General features: G+C 48.4%; 7 protein-coding genes across 7 annotated transcripts; 4 read left to right on the top strand and 3 right to left on the bottom strand.

Moving 5' to 3' along the window:
• Nucleotides 1-168: 168 nt before the first annotated feature.
• T069G_05459 (uncharacterized protein) lies at nucleotides 169-1,201 on the top strand (the record flags this gene model as incomplete). Its single annotated transcript, XM_056172669.1, has 5 exons — nucleotides 169-362; nucleotides 436-543; nucleotides 608-727; nucleotides 793-1,032; nucleotides 1,105-1,201. The coding sequence occupies 5 exons, from the start codon at nucleotides 169-171 to the stop codon at nucleotides 1,199-1,201; spliced, it is 759 nt and encodes a 252-aa protein (XP_056029527.1).
• Nucleotides 1,202-1,718: 517 nt separating this feature from the next.
• T069G_05458 (uncharacterized protein) lies at nucleotides 1,719-2,426 on the top strand (the record flags this gene model as incomplete). The annotated part of the gene is made up of 3 exons (XM_056172668.1): nucleotides 1,719-1,827; nucleotides 1,888-2,093; nucleotides 2,181-2,426. The coding sequence occupies 3 exons, from the start codon at nucleotides 1,719-1,721 to the stop codon at nucleotides 2,424-2,426; spliced, it is 561 nt and encodes a 186-aa protein (XP_056029526.1).
• Nucleotides 2,427-2,829: 403 nt separating this feature from the next.
• T069G_05457 (uncharacterized protein) lies at nucleotides 2,830-4,563 on the bottom strand (the record flags this gene model as incomplete). The annotated part of the gene is made up of 1 exon (XM_056172667.1): nucleotides 2,830-4,563. One exon carries the CDS (start codon nucleotides 4,561-4,563, stop codon nucleotides 2,830-2,832), a length of 1,734 nt encoding a protein of 577 aa, XP_056029525.1.
• A 2,750-nt stretch (nucleotides 4,564-7,313) lies between these two features.
• Nucleotides 7,314-8,590, top strand: T069G_05456 (NAD dependent epimerase/dehydratase family domain-containing protein; the record flags this gene model as incomplete). The annotated part of the gene is made up of 5 exons (XM_056172666.1): nucleotides 7,314-7,580; nucleotides 7,637-7,817; nucleotides 7,879-8,051; nucleotides 8,122-8,224; nucleotides 8,292-8,590. The coding sequence occupies 5 exons, from the start codon at nucleotides 7,314-7,316 to the stop codon at nucleotides 8,588-8,590; spliced, it is 1,023 nt and encodes a 340-aa protein (XP_056029524.1).
• Nucleotides 8,591-9,649: 1,059 nt separating this feature from the next.
• On the top strand, nucleotides 9,650-12,176 carry T069G_05455 (rgp1 domain-containing protein; the record flags this gene model as incomplete). The annotated part of the gene is made up of 2 exons (XM_056172665.1): nucleotides 9,650-10,172; nucleotides 10,243-12,176. The coding sequence occupies 2 exons, from the start codon at nucleotides 9,650-9,652 to the stop codon at nucleotides 12,174-12,176; spliced, it is 2,457 nt and encodes an 818-aa protein (XP_056029523.1).
• Nucleotides 12,177-12,502: 326 nt separating this feature from the next.
• Nucleotides 12,503-13,777, bottom strand: T069G_05454 (phosphotransferase enzyme family domain-containing protein; the record flags this gene model as incomplete). The annotated part of the gene is made up of 1 exon (XM_056172664.1): nucleotides 12,503-13,777. One exon carries the CDS (start codon nucleotides 13,775-13,777, stop codon nucleotides 12,503-12,505), a length of 1,275 nt encoding a protein of 424 aa, XP_056029522.1.
• Nucleotides 13,778-14,264: 487 nt separating this feature from the next.
• Nucleotides 14,265-15,477, bottom strand: T069G_05453 (2OG-Fe(II) oxygenase superfamily domain-containing protein; the record flags this gene model as incomplete). The annotated part of the gene is made up of 4 exons (XM_056172663.1): nucleotides 14,265-14,397; nucleotides 14,451-14,677; nucleotides 14,744-15,343; nucleotides 15,433-15,477. 4 exons carry the CDS (start codon nucleotides 15,475-15,477, stop codon nucleotides 14,265-14,267), a joined length of 1,005 nt encoding a protein of 334 aa, XP_056029521.1.
• Between the last annotated feature and the right edge of the window lie 360 nt (nucleotides 15,478-15,837).

Here is a 15,837-nt window from a genome sequence, read left to right as displayed (position 1 = left end):
GAATCAAAGGATTGAGCGCTGTAAATATCTCATCCATGTTCTTGTCTTTCTCTCTGTTAAATTGGCCCTGGTCTATTATCCATTCTAGTAATGTCTCTCTGTCTCTTTCTCTTTGCCTGATCGATCATTCTCCTCTTCTACTCGAAGACTCTAGCCTATGAAGCTACAATGAATTATCAGCACCTGAGTCTGGGGCTTCTCACCCTAGCTGGAGTATCGGCTTTCGAGGCAGCAGTATTAAGGAGCAATTGCCAGCAGTATACTGTCATTTCAAACGATACGTGCATCGGTATCTGCAGTCATAATAATATCACCTATGCTCAACTACTTTCTTGGAATCCGGGAATTGATCCCGGATGCTCGTATGTGTCTATTATAGGAGCAGATATTATGACGTATGACAGAGATGCTAAACAAGGATATCGAATACCACAGGAATCTCGCGAGCTTCATCGATAAAAGCATATGCCTTAGTAACCCTCAAGGCCAATTCTCAATAACCAGTAACACAATCAGTGCAACTGCAATTGCGACCACAACAGCGCAAGTATTCCTTTTCCTTCCAACCAATTAAAGCGAATCATGGCGTGATTAACATCTGCAACAGTTCTGTCCCATCACCAACATTAAACCAGACGACTTCTCGTTGTGCCCAATATTACCTGATTTCTGATGGAGACGATTGTTCCCTCCTGGCTACAAAATTTGGTATCACTCTCAAGGACTTGTAAGCCGTCATGCCGTCTTCCAAGTGTTCCCAACAGTATATACGACTAACCCCGGACCTCACAGCATCTTCTTAAACTCGGAAGTATGGTCCAATTGTGCAAACCTAGAGCTAGGCTACTATTACTGTGTCCAACCTGTCGGATATATTTCCACCTATCCTGGACATGGCCCTCGCGCTACAGCACCGCTCTTTAACCAGACTCCTACTACTTCACTACCAAAAATTGACAATCCTCTAGCGAATTGGCCCGTGAACGATTCTATCATCCCCATCGCGAATAATACGCGGAAAGATTGCTATGAGTGAGAAGATCGCCGGCTCTTCCGTCATCCACTCAAATTTGGATATTACTAACTTCTTGTCAATTGCTACAGCTACATTTACATGAATAACACAAATACTACGGAAAACCTAGCTGCAGACTGTTGGAATCTGGCTTGGGCTTATGGAATCACCGTGAGGTATGACTGACTCGAAAGCATCAATTGTTGGCTTGATTCTCCTCCTTAAGTTTCGTCCTTCTCCATGCCTTCGTCGATGTGTCGCCGACTAGCTGACAAGCTGCGATTTTAGGAGCTTGTTCTTTGGAATCCATCACTTGAAAAAAACGATACTTCTTTCAGCACCCCGGCCCCCGAGGAATCATCATGCATACAGGTAGCTAGCCCAACCACTGTCTCCAGCGGTTCCAGCGTTTCTGTCGATAGATATACCTATCCATGCACGCTTGCCGCAAATATTTCTTATTGCGTACTCTTGGTATCTCCCACACCTGGTAAGTAACGGTACCTGTAAACTCGAGGTCTTCGTGTCTACCTATTCGAACAACTATGGGCAACACCAATACGAGCTGTTAACCTTTTCAATGTACTTACCAGCCCCGTCAACACCCACTATTCCCCCTGGGCCCCGCGCAAGTGGTCAAGTAACCAACTGCACTAATTGGTATACACCAGTGGCAAGCGTTTCTTGCGCGAAGATCCTGAAAATGTTTCGTCTTACAATTGACCAATTCCATTTCATGAATCCATCGGTTAATCGAGATTGCTCGACACTTGTCGTGGGTACACATTATTGTGTTACGACGGAACGCGGCGGTGCACCTCTAGGGTATTACGATGATGACGACAATAACGAAACTTACACTACAACAATAGGGGGGACAACAAGCAGTGGAACAGGAACTGTTACGCCGTCACCCGTGCAGACCGGAATGACATCTGCGTGTGATAACTTCTATAAAGTTCAGATAGCAGACGGCTGCTCTGATATTGCACAAAACTATAGTATTTCGCTGGGCAACTTTTACGCTTGGAATCCTGCAATCAAGACGAATTGCTCAGGGCTCCATGCCAGTGTTTACGTCTGCGTTGGGGTCTTGACATCAACTAGAACTACTTCAGTTGTTACTACTCTGCCAATTGGCGTTACAACTCCCACCCCGATACAGAGTGGAATGGCTAGAAACTGTAAGAAGTTTCACAGTGTTCATGCCGGAGACGAGTGTGCCGCAATCGCGAGCAGTGAGAGCATCCCCCTGGCTTCCTTTTACGCCTGGAACCAAGCCATCAAGACAAACTGTGGCGGACTTCAGGCGGGCGTCTATGTTTGTGTTGGTGTACAAACGAGTTCACATTCCCTTACCTCTACCACCATCCCCACGCCTACTGAGATATTGGCCCCTAGGCCAACGTAATGTGGCATGGTTTCTGGCTGCAACGGGTTTCAAGATGTACAAGTTGGTGATGAATGCTAGAATACACCAACAAATAAAGAACTAATTTGTCCTCTTTCCATGGGTGGAATCTAGCGGTCAAGACGGACTGCTCTGGGCTCTAGGCTGTATGTCTGCATTAATACAACAACCATAACTACTGTAGTAACCTGTAGCTATGAATAGTGGACAGAGAATCAGAATCAAATAGGTTGCATTAAAATACCTAAGCTGGGGTTGTGGTGATAAATAATAGGTTTAGGATTGATTAAATCTTCATTTCGTCCATTTCTAGGCAGTACCGCATTTATTTCCCCCCTAACCTATATATGCTGGACAACTTTACAAGATATTAGCTATCTTTGCATGGTGTCTTGCCAAGCGATTAGCGAGATTGAGCAGAAGATTGCCACCGTGGAAGATCCCAAGGTTGCTCGAAGTCCGCAAGAAATGCGTCACGTATAACGCCCACACCACGAGGAACTCCAGAACGGGTAGGTTTTCCGGCAAAGGGATTGTTACCACCATTATACAAGAACTCGTCGATTTCCTTATTGAGCTCAATAGCCTGTCCATCCCTGTAGTAACCTCTACGAGGGAGAGCAATCTTGACACTGGGTCGAATTTGCCGTTCTTGCCAACCTAGGGTGTCGCGCATATCTTGTAGCAGATCAAGGTATCTCGCACCATCGTAAAAAAACAGAACGCCGAGCTCAAGTAACTTTAGCGTTTGTGGAAGCTGGGCTAAAAATAAGAGCAATTCGGATTTTTTGACATGATAATTCCACAATTTGAGATGTTGAAGCTTTGGCCAAGAGTTAATTGGGATAATGACCTCCAATGAGGGAGGTTCTTCTTCATCCGGATCCTCCATATCCATGTCAGTTGCTAGAGCAAACTGCTCCAAATCCACAGCTTTAGAAAGTGCATCTTTCAAGAGCCCGCTTCGGAAAGCTTGCCAGTTGTAGAGATACTGCCCCTCAACGTTAAGAGAGAGATGAAAGCGTCGCAGGCCAGGAAGCTCAAGGATCGATACCACATCTATGAACGCTTCGCAAGGTTGCTCAAACAAGCGGCAGCTAATCCCAGTTTGAAGTTGATTGGAGTCAATGAGAAACTCGGAGACATGGTGGTGCTGCCGCTCTTGTGCGAGAGCACAAGCAACAAACAGAAAACCACGCCAATTTTCTCTGACCTGCCTAGCCCAAGCCTCGCGCCCCTCGTCCACCCATGGTGCGGCATCCAAAGGAGACTCTGGCTCACGACGTGCGGGCCAACCGCGGGGAAGAGGGTAGTTGAAGCCAAATGGAAAGGCTCGAATCATTGGCGTCTTATAGAGAGGGCTAAACAACATCCCATGGGCGGCAGGGGTGACGGTGACAGTCCGTAATGAGGGGAACTGTCGGAGGCCATATATAAAAGCTTCTTTATCAGCACCGCTTGCAATAACCTCGTCCTGTTGGCGGACCAGATTCTGATAGTATGCCCACGATGCTGGGTATGACATCTCGCTCTCTGCCTGTTTTTCTCTTGTAAGACTATCCCATTGGCCTTTAGTATGGCTTTTATGGGCGCCGATTTCCCATAGGTTCGCTTTTCGCGCACTTTGAAACCACTCTTCATCTGCTTCCTGAGCTGTTGACTGAAATTCTGCCTCCCACGGAGTGAGAGGGTCAGGAGGAGGGCCTGTGATCAACATTTCGGGCCGCCGTGTCGCTTGAGCCTCAAAAGCAGATCGTGGGAGCCGGGCATCGTCGTAGACAATTTCAGTAACGCCATGGCGATATTCCTCATGGTCAGCAATTGCGCGGAAAACTCTGACGTTGAGCGGGTTCGCAGAAAGGAAAACACGCTTGATGCGCAAGGCCGATGTACTAGCAAGAAGCTTGCAAGAGAGACGGAGGTTCTTGAGATCGCTGTTCTCAAGCTGGCTCACGATGTTGCCCAGAAGCTCACGGGGAAGTTCTATCAGCAGGGAAGGCGATTGAGAGGACAGCCTGAGGTCTGGTTTGGGCTGCCGGGAATTGGTCGAATGAACCGGCTGAGCAGTTTCTGGCACTGTGCCCCGTGTGCCATGTGAATTAGCCTTTGGGCTTTGTTGTGGTGAATTTTCATCCATGGCTGTTGACTTTGCGCGCTCTCAATTCTCAGCGCATCCCAAGGAAGAACTCTTCTATTTAAACAAGGAGAGAGTTGGAAGAAATTGGAAATGAAACGTGGCGGCAACGCCCCAGCGCCACGCAACGGCAGGACACGGTGAATGAATGCTGTTGGTTACCACGACTTTTGTGTCACAACAGTGTGGATCGGGTTTTTATTAGAGGCGGGCATATCCAGCAGGGTAACTGTCTTCATAGAGCATATTGCTTTTTTATCTATATATTTACAGTCGATTTCTGTCTCAGCCACTTTGCAGCCAAACTCTGCATCTAATTCGCAACCTGTTTTGCTGCTTGAGTAAACAACCTTTTTGCTCTGTTACTCTCCTCGAGTACCTGCTTAAGTAGCAACCTCTTTTGCATTACTTGGGCTATTCGGAAACAAAGACATCGGGAGAAAAGAAACTATTTTTTGAAACTATCTAGCAAATTTCGTCATTGTGCTCATGTTGACCATATAGCTCTCGAATGCTTCCAATCCGGTGATGGGTGGTTGTACACTGACGCACAATTGCCCCCCAATCCGAATCATATACCGTGCCTTCTGGCCCTAAGTCATGCCACACACATATAACCATACGCTCTTCTGAGGCTCGTATAGAGAGGTCTGTCCCATAAGCAAGACAGGTGAAAAGAATTTGAGTGTTTGGTGGTGCTGAGAAAGCCGCGTAAAGAATCATCGCGAGATTTAATTTCAGATCATTCTCGTAGATGATTCCACCAAAGGAAATTAAATGAGAGCAAATTTTTAAATACTTCACGGACTGACGTGATACCATCGTGCCAACGCCAAGATAAGTATGGACGGTAAGTAGTATATATCTGCCATTCACAACCTTGGGGTAGAATGAGCGCTGTTCGAGGGGTATATGTATGTTTCGATATCTTGTTGAAAACTTTCATGGTATTATGATTTTGCCTCTTCAACATACTTTGTACTGGAAGCGCTTGTTTAATGATATCAGTAGCAAAAATGTGGAGGGTAAGATTACATTATAAGGCTGACGTAGCATAGCTAATCCTAGAGTTGCGTCTTAGGAATAGTCACAAATAGTTACTTGTAGAGAGAGAGAGAGAGAGAGACTCAGGTGCGTTAATAGCCTTTCATAACTAAGGGCTGTTTTGCATAATGATGACCATTTCACCAGAACGGGACACATGAGATTTATTTTGGAGGAATGAGCAACAAAGCTTGGTCTATATGCATTATTGTAGGCTTGATTGCTATCATAAACCGCGTTTCCGCATAGTACGTGTGGACGATAGTTTGCATGTGGCTAGCTTTATCTGCGCCATAAGATATAGCCGTAGGAGATCTGGCATGACATGACGCACCATTCGTTGACAGTCTTTGCGCCGCAATCCCTGGGAAGAATTACGAAGCTGGAAGCATGGTCCTGGCGAAGGGTTATGATATAAGCATGTCGGATTGAAGGCATCTAACACTACGCGATTGAATGCACTCTCCGATAGCTGGGAGCTCGCTCATTAATTTTCTGGAATGACCATTGATGCATTTTTCTAGGAGAAAACAATCTCAGTACCATAAGAATTCTGTCATCCGCCTTTTTCAATGTGGCCATCGTATATGCCGGAGCATAGATCCCGTCTGAAGTGAAAGTTAAGATCTGACAACGCTCGCCGCACTTGGCATGCGCCATAGCCCTCCGGTTCCGCCTTTTACGTTTTAAAATGAAAAATTGCTACAAGATGTATATAGTCTTTCATCAGTCGCATTTGTAATTACGGATTAGTACGAGGGTTCAATCAAGTGACAACTAGCGAGCAGGAGACGATGAGTGGCCAAGAGGTAATTGAAGCGGTAGAGCACAGAGCTAGTAAAATGGATAAGGTAGGACAACATGGAGTATTTACAGGCAGTTAAACTCCGCATAGACAAGCTGGTTGGTGGGGCAGGCCAAACGCGGCGTCTATAGTAAATCACAGTATCCCTACCGTGTGAATCCTACGCGAAGCTATCCCATCTTGATTTGTCACGTTCTGCATATATGCCATTTACAAATACAAAGAGTAGCGGAAATATATACGTTATCCCACTTGACAAATCAGGATGGCTTTGCGTAACCTATTATCCCTGCGTTCTGAAACCTTCCTGATTTGTAACGTTGGGCATATATGTACATGTACCGATGTATTTGCCGTTTTCTCGTATATTTATGAAGGACTAGCACATCATCACATCATAGATGTGATTCGTTAAAACAGCAACTCATGAGAAATCTTTTTGTGGACATTGTATATAGATTTGAGAGGATATAGATAGATTTATAATCAAGATAGGAGTGACAATAATGATGGAGTAGCTAGTTCAGCAGATAGCTGCGCTACAGCCTTAGAGTCAAACCCCCGAATCAATCTTTTGCTCAATCTGATAAGCGACAGCTGATCACATCATACCCTGGAGAGCGGACATGAAAGCGGACATGAAAGCGGATAGAGTATAAAGCGGTTATTTGTCAGCTGCTCCAACCGGAATGAAGTCTTGGATAACGGAATTAAATGGGTCTTTATATCTTTATATCAAGATTGTGAAAGCAAGAAACATGGGCGTCTTGATATAATATAATATAGTTTCCTAATCATTTCACAATGACTTGCTAGTGGCAGCAAAGCTTTACCGTCATTCCAACCAAGCGACAATTGAAGAATTCAGAAGCAATTGAAAAGTCTGAGCGCAATTTCTGACAGTATGAGACCCTCCGAGTACGCTATCCCTCCCGAAGGTTTGGTACTAGTCACCGGAGCCAATGGGTACATTGCGTCGCATGTTGTCGATGTATTGTTAGAGCTGGGATATAATGTTCGCGGGACTGTTAGGCAAAGTAAACCATGGTTGGATCGCTTCTTCGAAGAGAGATACGGCAAGGGCAGATATGAGAGCATCGTGGTGTCAGCAATGGAAGAAGAGGACGCCTTTGCCTCTGCTGCCAAAGGGACTGACGGAATCATTCATGTGGTAAGAAATGGGCTGATATGCCAATCTCTGTATTATAGTCACTAACCTACGCCTAGGCCACAGACGTTAGTCTTGCCAGTGATCCTCATAGGATCATACCGGCTGTCCGAAATGGCACAATCAATGCCCTCAAGGCCGCTTCGAGTCAAGAGTCAGTGAAGCGCTTCGTTCTGACGTCGTCTTCTACCGCGGCAATCATTCCTCAGGCCAACAAAAAGGGCGTCAAAGTCGATGAGAGTAAGTATAAATTGCATGTACTAGCTACGCACACATATGACTTGTCCTAATAATCTCTCAGACACGTGGAACGACGACGTTGTCGCTCTCGCATGGAGCGGCAAGGCGCCAGACTCTGCAAAAGGCTACATAACGTACGCGGCTTCGAAGACTGAAGGGGAACGGGCTGCATGGAAGTGGGTGGAAGAGAATAAACCCGGGTTTGTCCTTAACACTGTATTGCCAAATTGCAATGTAGGCAAAGACTCTTGGCTCTCTCGCAGGCTATTCACTTTTTCTAATGGACTGGCTAATGAATCTCAAGTTTGGCCGAATTTTGATACCAGAGCATATGCACGGTTCTACCATGGGCTTCGTTCGTAACTTTTTCAAGCGAGACTACTCTGCCCTGGAATTGCTGCCACCACGTAAGTAAACAAGAGATTTTAGTTACGGCGACAAGAGTTCGATTGCTAAAAATGATGCATCATCCAGAATATTTCGTCGACGTCAGAGACACCGCTCGTCTACATGTGGCAGCCCTTCTTGACCCAAATGTCAAAGCAGAGCGCATATTCGCCTTTGCAACAGAGTACAACTGGACAGATGTGCTTACCATTTTGCGCAAACTACGTCCAGACCATGAATTCCCTGACGATCCCGAAAATGAAGGCCGTGACTATACGGAAGTTGTTCCTATAGCCAGAGCCCAGAGGTTGCTTCAAGATTTTTTTGGCCAGGCAGATTGGACATCTCTGGAGGACAGTCTGGCAGCTGGGATTGAGGACATCTAGCGGCTGATTGCAATATGGCATGTGTCTGCGTTGAGCTTTGAAGAGGGATGAAATGCACAAGACATCTCTTTTTGTGAGGTCTGTGAAATAGATACTACAGCTATATATTCTCTAATATTAGGTACTATATCTACATTTCTCTCATAGCTGCTACTACATCTGTATTTTTCTAGCAGTTGCTACTATAATTATATAGTAGATTTCGGATGCTGGCTGAATAGGCGCTCCTCTACACAAGCACCACTTAATGAGTTAATTAAGTGCTTATATCGCTAAATGTATGTATACTTGTGTATTTTGCGCTGTCAACTCGTTGGTGATTAATGTGTCTTCTTTTTGGGCTCCATTTCCTTCTTTGGCCACACTGTTGTACTCTTCCGTCCCTCATCTCATATGACACGCTGTGCATGCAAGGGAGTGCAGGAAAATGGGAGCCTCGAATTGCATGCTCTGCTGCTGATTTGCATCTCCCAATTCCGTCTTACTGTACATACAAGTGAATACGCATCTACATTATCATTGAATGAAATGGACGGGAGTGTTTTGTTGCACCCATTGGCGGCTAGCTCAGACCCAGGACAGATTCGCCATTAGATTAGGCTGAATCAGAGTAGCATTGGCCGTGCTAGACATCAAAACACGAGCATTCAAGTGCACCCAGACAGGTAGGTCCTAGCAAAAGGTACATACACAAATACATACATCCTTGCCCTGTGCAAACAAGACAAGCGCCAGTGAGGGGCGCAAAGCTTCCAGGGACCTGCAGCAGGCGGGGAGCCCGGCGCTGATTGGCTGCCGCCCGGCCCCAGCGGATTGTTCCAGGGCCTGGATTGACAGACAGCAGCTCCAGCGCCCTGCTCGAATCAACTCAACACCATGACGTTGCCACCTCAACCGCACTCGACCATCGCCATTTTCCCTCGCTCTCCCGTCACTACTTCTCGGCCCAGCTGTGCGGTGCTCCTCAGGCAAGGCTAGACGCAGCGCAGAGTTGGAAATGTCGGCTCGGCCTCGTCCTGGCCGCCGCCCTGCTCCCGCCTTGCGCTGAGGGCCGTCACCATGTCCGACAGCTTCAGCAACATCCGAGTCTTCGTCCACTGGCGCGATCAGACCGTCTTCGCGGGCGAGGCGGTTCAATGCACCGTCACCTTTCGAAATATTGCCCCCGAGGCAAATCAGCAGCAGCAGCAGGCTCACTCCCGCCCTCCGTCGCAGTCACAGTCGCAGTCCGAGAGGCAGAGGCTTGCGTCGCCCATTCAAACCCGGGGCAAGGCGGCTGCATCGGCCAGAGGCCATAGGCGTGCGGCTCTATCGCTAAGCGTGCCATCGCCGAGCACAAGAAGCCGGCAGGGCTCGATCCAATGGCCTCAAGCCGTCGTTCCCGGCGACCCCCGGGGCCATGCGCACAAACGATCCGTGTCCATCGTCTCCATCGGATCAACCACCAGCACCATCGACGAGCATTCACAGTCGCCGCGTTATGAAAACTCCCCACGACAGCCGCGTCATTCGCATAATCGCGCAAGCAGTTTGCAGATTGCGTCCCGCGGGCCGCCCACAGTGCCCTCCACTCCCCAATCAGGTATTGCAACTACTTCAGCAAGCTATGTTATGACTATGGACAACCAATTGGCTGACTGATTCCCCCCAAGGCTCATTCTCACAAAGAGGAACATCTTCTCCGCTCTTTACTGCTTCATATCCTCCCGATCGATTTGGTCGGATACCCAGCGGTGGTCCAAGAAGCCCCCAGTCGTCAACTCTCTCGGTGCAGCGCAGGTCCTCCAAAACCTTGGCCAGCCCCATGCCCGAATTCCGATTCCCCGCTGCGCCCGCACCAGATTCGGAACCAATTGCGAGCCCTCGAAAAGCCTCGGGCAATAATAGCCATCTAAGTCCAAGGACGGGGCCGGTCGACAGCCCCATCCCTATACGCTCAAAGGAGCAGATCTCGCCTGCGCCCGACAGACCGATTCTTACCGCGCGTATACTCTCTAGCACGAGCATGGCTGGAGGGACACCCCGGAGCAGTGGTGAATTTTATTCGATAAGCAATCACTCGTCCGAGACGCTGGCCTCGGAATATGTGGCGCAGCCTCTGACCAGAGGTCCTGGGAGGCCAACGTATCCGCGCCGGGGTTCAGCCTTCTCCTTGCACCAGTCAAGGACCGAATCGCTCATGATGGGCTTTGCCCAAATCCAGGGCTCTTTTTCGCTAGATGGCTCCCTGATTAGTCTTGCACCGTTTGAACAGGTCAAAAAGAAGGCCGTTGTTGGCGGGCGAGGTGGTGGAGTGGTTGGACTGGAATCGGGTCGTCGAGAGAATGGCCTCTTGCGGGGCTTTGGCTGGGGAAGCATAAGCAATTCCCTGGGCGACTTTCTCGGTGGCGGAGAGCTGAGCACCATCAAGGAAATGCGTGGTGTTGCAAACTCAAAGGCCGTTCCCCTGCTGAGCACCCCGCAGTCGATCCTCTTTGTCGACTTACAGCTGGCTCCCGGCGAGAGCCGCTCATTTGAATACACATTTAAGCTCCCCAGAGGGCTGCCTCCTACACATAAAGGAAAGGCCATCAAGATTTCATACAGTCTGGTCATTGGCACTCAGAGACCAGGAGGCGCTAGAGAACAGAATGTTCGGACCGTTGAGGTACCGTTTCGTGTTTTGGGGAGCGTCAACAATTACGGCGAGATTCTCGGCCATGATCTCATGAATCCCTATATCTTGCTTCGTGATGAAGCCCTGGTGAAGATGGTTGGGAAGCAGCAGAAGAGCCATAGAGAACGCGAGGTCACTGGGGCAACAGCTGCCATGAGCGACTTTTTATCATACATCGACGGCCTAACGAATCGACCTGGTGATAAAGCAGGCGGCTCGTTGCTGTCTCCGACGGCGACTCCAGATCTACGGCGTCTGTCATCGTCGAGCTTTGACGATACGACCTCGGCCAAAGAGGCAATCCGTCTTGCTATTATGAAGAGCAACCTGACTGGACAAGGACAGCAGAGCGCCAACCGATTCGAAATTGCGCGGAATGGGCAGAGGGTCGGCGTTGTAATGCTGACCCGCCCAGCTTACCGTTTAGGAGAGGTCGTGACCATGGTTATCGACTTTTCAGATGCCGACATACCATGCTACGCTGTACACGCAACCTTGGAATCGTCGGAAAAAATAGATTCGACGCTGGCTCTGCGATCAGATTCGAGTATTCACAGAGTAACTCGCAAGGTGTACGTTGCCTCGTCTGAATCCACGCTCTTCACGCGACGGGTGGTTTTTACGCCTACGATACCCATATCTGCTACGCCCGAATTTGTCACAAGCGGCATCAGCTTTGAATGGAAGATTCGCGTCGAATTCGTCGTGCCGTCACAGGGCCACGATGCCTTGAGGGGGCAGCAAACGCCATTCCCACTGCTGGAGCAGATTTCGAGGGACGACAAGGGAGGGTTGGTTCTCGTAGCGGTTGAGAACTTGGCGTGCGAGAGCTTTGACGTGCCTGTGCCTCTGCGCGTGTACGGAGCGGTCGGAACTGGGTTGGAGCGCTTGGAGAGAGATGAGGCGGCCGAAGAGGGGCTTGTGGTGTAAACATGGAGTATTTTGTTTGTAAAGAGGAGGAGTTGGAGTATTGATGTTTGTGTTGTGTTGTATGTGAGTCTTTCGAGCTTTTCTTTAAACTTGAGCCTCTTGAAGAAATGTAAAGTATCGATGATGATTGGAATCAAAAGGCATATGATGAAGGGATATTGACGCCATACATTGTGCTCGGTGAATGAAGAGTTGAGATGCCTGTACCCGGAAATAACCCCTTCTAGTAAACATGCATCAGATAAAAGAAAAGGAAAAGTTTCATTATTCATTATGCTGGCTGGCCATTTCGCTCTAAATCACATCAAATTAACAAACACAATGTGTTACCTCTTCCCCATGACATTCTGTACAACAGACTCCAAATCTCTGTCCTCATCACCATTTCCTCTCAAATGCACCCTCCTCTTCCTCATCCTCATCCACTCAACACCTCCCCAACACGAAAAGTGTCCAAAATCCCAAAAGATGTTCCGATGATGCACTTTATCTAAACTCTCCAACTCGCTCGGCGCCTCTAGAAACAGCCGCAGCTTCTGTATCTCCGAATCGTCCCTCCCGGCCTCCACAACGCGGTCTATCCTCCCATCGTCAAACGCAATACCCCTCCAGAGTAAGATGCCCAGCTTTCGTGCTGCTTCCACCTGTCTCAGCTGTATCCCCTCTCGTCTAGTCAAGGACAAGAATTTACTCCAAAACACTTGGCGTAGCTCTTCATGGTTGTGATAATATCTGAAGCCTTCCGATGGAACGTGTTCTCCGAGGACCTCTTCAACGCCGTACAGAGCCATCCCAAAGGGCAGCCATTCCGCCTCAGCCCAGTCGATAAGTCCCGTTAATCGTCCAGTCTTTGCATCGACCATCATATTACCCGGAAGAACGTCTCCGTGCGTGAGACACCAATCCGATGCCTCTATGCTGTCAAGCCGGCTCTGCGCTTCAGAGACGTGCCTGAGCAAATCTTCTCCCGGGAGGCCATTTAAAAGACCAAGACGCCACCTCATCGACTCGCCGATTCTGCCCTTCGAAATGCTGCCTGCTAGCATCGCCACGTCTCCCAACGGCTGTCGCCCACGAAATCCCATAGCAAAAACCTTGGCTAGGCCGCGCATCAGCCTCCTGTTGTATATCTTATCATCGGCTTCACGGCCATTCATCTTCCGCCTCGTCCGAAACTCAGATAGAGGGATTCCTGGGATCCGTTTATGCAGGTAGACGTGCATCGCTGGTGATCCGACATTGCCATCGGGATGTTGTATCACGATGTCTTGGACCTTGCCTAGGTATGTGGTTGTCGGAGCGTATTTGCCATATATAGCCTTCACCTCAAGACAAGTATCTATATCCAACATGAAAGCTTCTGGCCGAAACTGCAGCAAATATTCCTTTGATATATTCAACGTATAAGAGCAATAGCCCTGCGTCGACGTCGGCGTTGCTTCTAGGCTAGGGAATCGCACGCGGGCATATTCATCGCACGCATCTCGAGTCCTCACATCAAATCCGTTGCGAATAAAGAACGCTTCAATATCTTGATTGTTCAAATGAATCCCACTGTCAGCCGTGCGGCTGCCAGCCTTTTCGGAGCTGCCCCAAACCATAATCAACTGAATGACTTATATAGCTCAGGTGCACAGATACGTTGAGCGTCTATAACACGACATAGTGCTATTACACGGCACAAGAAGCTCCATGACAAGGGGCCGAGTGTTTTAAGACATGTTCTGGTCAGATGATGAGAGATGGAAACAGGCCCCCAAGGGCAGCTTTATAAGTAAAAAGTTATCATAACTCGCACTCATAGGATCTAATCAAAAGCCACCCCCACATACTCCGTGGCTCTTCCAAAGCTGCACATGACGCGGCCCCTCTTCAGAGTGCGGCTGAAATCGCCATCATGGGCCATATCCTGGTGAATCCTCAGGCCGGGCTGCAGGGATTTATTCATGGAATATCATGTAACCGAGCAGCGCGGGCATTTTCCCCTTGTCACCGAATCGTCGAGACGGAATGGATTATCGTACATATTTCCCTGTGCACGCACACACGCGCTCTTTCGCCTTGATACTAGCCATCTCAACAACCAGTTTAATATGTCGCGGTGAGTCTCTGGACGAGATAATCGCCGCTATTGATGCTGTCATACTTCTTCTCCTTCTCAGTTGCATATGTTCCCGGTAGCACCTCGATAAGGTCCTTGAAGTTAGGGTTGCAAAAGTAGCTGTCCTTGCATTAGAGTGCGGAACATCAAATATTGCATCATCGTCCACTTACGCAATGCTATATCGTGAGGGATACGTCGCGCCCTCTTTTCGCGGCGGCTCTACTACCCTGTGAATAGTACTCTTAATCGTATCGTTGCTCCATCTCGCCAACAGATCGCCGGCGTTGACGACGATGGTGTCCTCCATGGGAGTTGCATCGACAAATGTTCCTTCGGGGCTCTTGACTTGCAAACCGCCCCGGTTGTCCTGGAAGAGAAGTGTGATGGATCCATAATCCTATATCAAACATGTTAAATGAACTCCCTTAAGAAATCATGACGCACAGTGTGATTGGCCGCTTACGCTGTGCTCCCCAGCACGAACTTGGCCTGGGGTATTGAAAATCTCAGACTTGACTTCCGGATAGTGTAGCAGCCGCAGGTTATTATCCCCAACGTCAACAAACCGATCAAAAAAGCTCTCTTCAAATCCCATTCCCAAAGCGATAGCCCGCATGACTTCAATATGCAAAGCCTTGCACTGCTCAAAGAAGTCCTTCATATCCGTCTTGAAGCCAGTAATTGAGCCCTCTTCGCTAGGCCAGTTGTTCGGGTGGCCTTCCTCATCGTCGCGGCCAATCTCAAAGCTCTCCTTCAAGTCTGGCACTGCGCTACGAATCTTTTCCACCTCGGCAACGTCCTCCAGCAAGGAAACCTTTTCACGCCCCTGGGCCACGTAGCCACGGTTGGCCTGTGGAGTGGTCCATCCTAATACCGCTTTCTTTTCGAGAGGTTGCGCAAAGAAGTTTGCCGACATGGCAAAGGTGTGCTTTACTGTGTCTTTCGAAATGGGGTGGTTCTTGAGATAGATGAAGCCAGCGCCTTGGAAGCCATTGAGAATCGCTTTGGCGGTCTCTTGGCGTGTAGTTGCATCGCCATTCAAGAACTTGGAGAAATCGATGAGCTAAATGGTGATGAGATCAGTTTAAAATTCCATTCGTGTGATACAACATGACGTGGCTTTCTGCAATGAGCGTCAAACAATGTACTTACGGGAATGAAAAGCCCATCTTTGCTCACTGCAGCATCAGTCGCCATTGTATGCTCGTATGGATAAGAGTATGCTTAATTTCATGGATATTAATGTGTCCTAGCAGAGTAATTTATCAAGAAAATCCAGCCCAGGTACATGTATTGTCATAGGTATTTATATGGAAAGCTCAAGTCCAAATTAGCGCAGAGCTACAAACTTCCCCATTCCAATGCAACCTCTGACACGCAATAGCGCGGGCGCCGAGGGAGAGAGTCGTGCCACCGTATGAAATCCTCCAAACTGGGTGAGATAAAAAGCACTTCGTATCTCAAGCCAAAGCTTAAGCCTGCGATAAGCTGGGGTCAAGACACGGCAGCTAGTATGCTTAGTCCAGGGTGTGTGCATTGGATGACTGATTCGCTGGA

The sequence above is a fragment of the Trichoderma breve genome, chromosome 3 (genome assembly GCF_028502605.1).
Source record: "Trichoderma breve strain T069 chromosome 3, whole genome shotgun sequence".
In the NCBI taxonomy this organism is placed as follows: domain Eukaryota; kingdom Fungi; phylum Ascomycota; class Sordariomycetes; order Hypocreales; family Hypocreaceae; genus Trichoderma; species Trichoderma breve.
The sequence above is the reverse complement of the archived record's forward strand: the minus strand, read 5'-3'. Positions and strand labels throughout refer to the sequence as shown.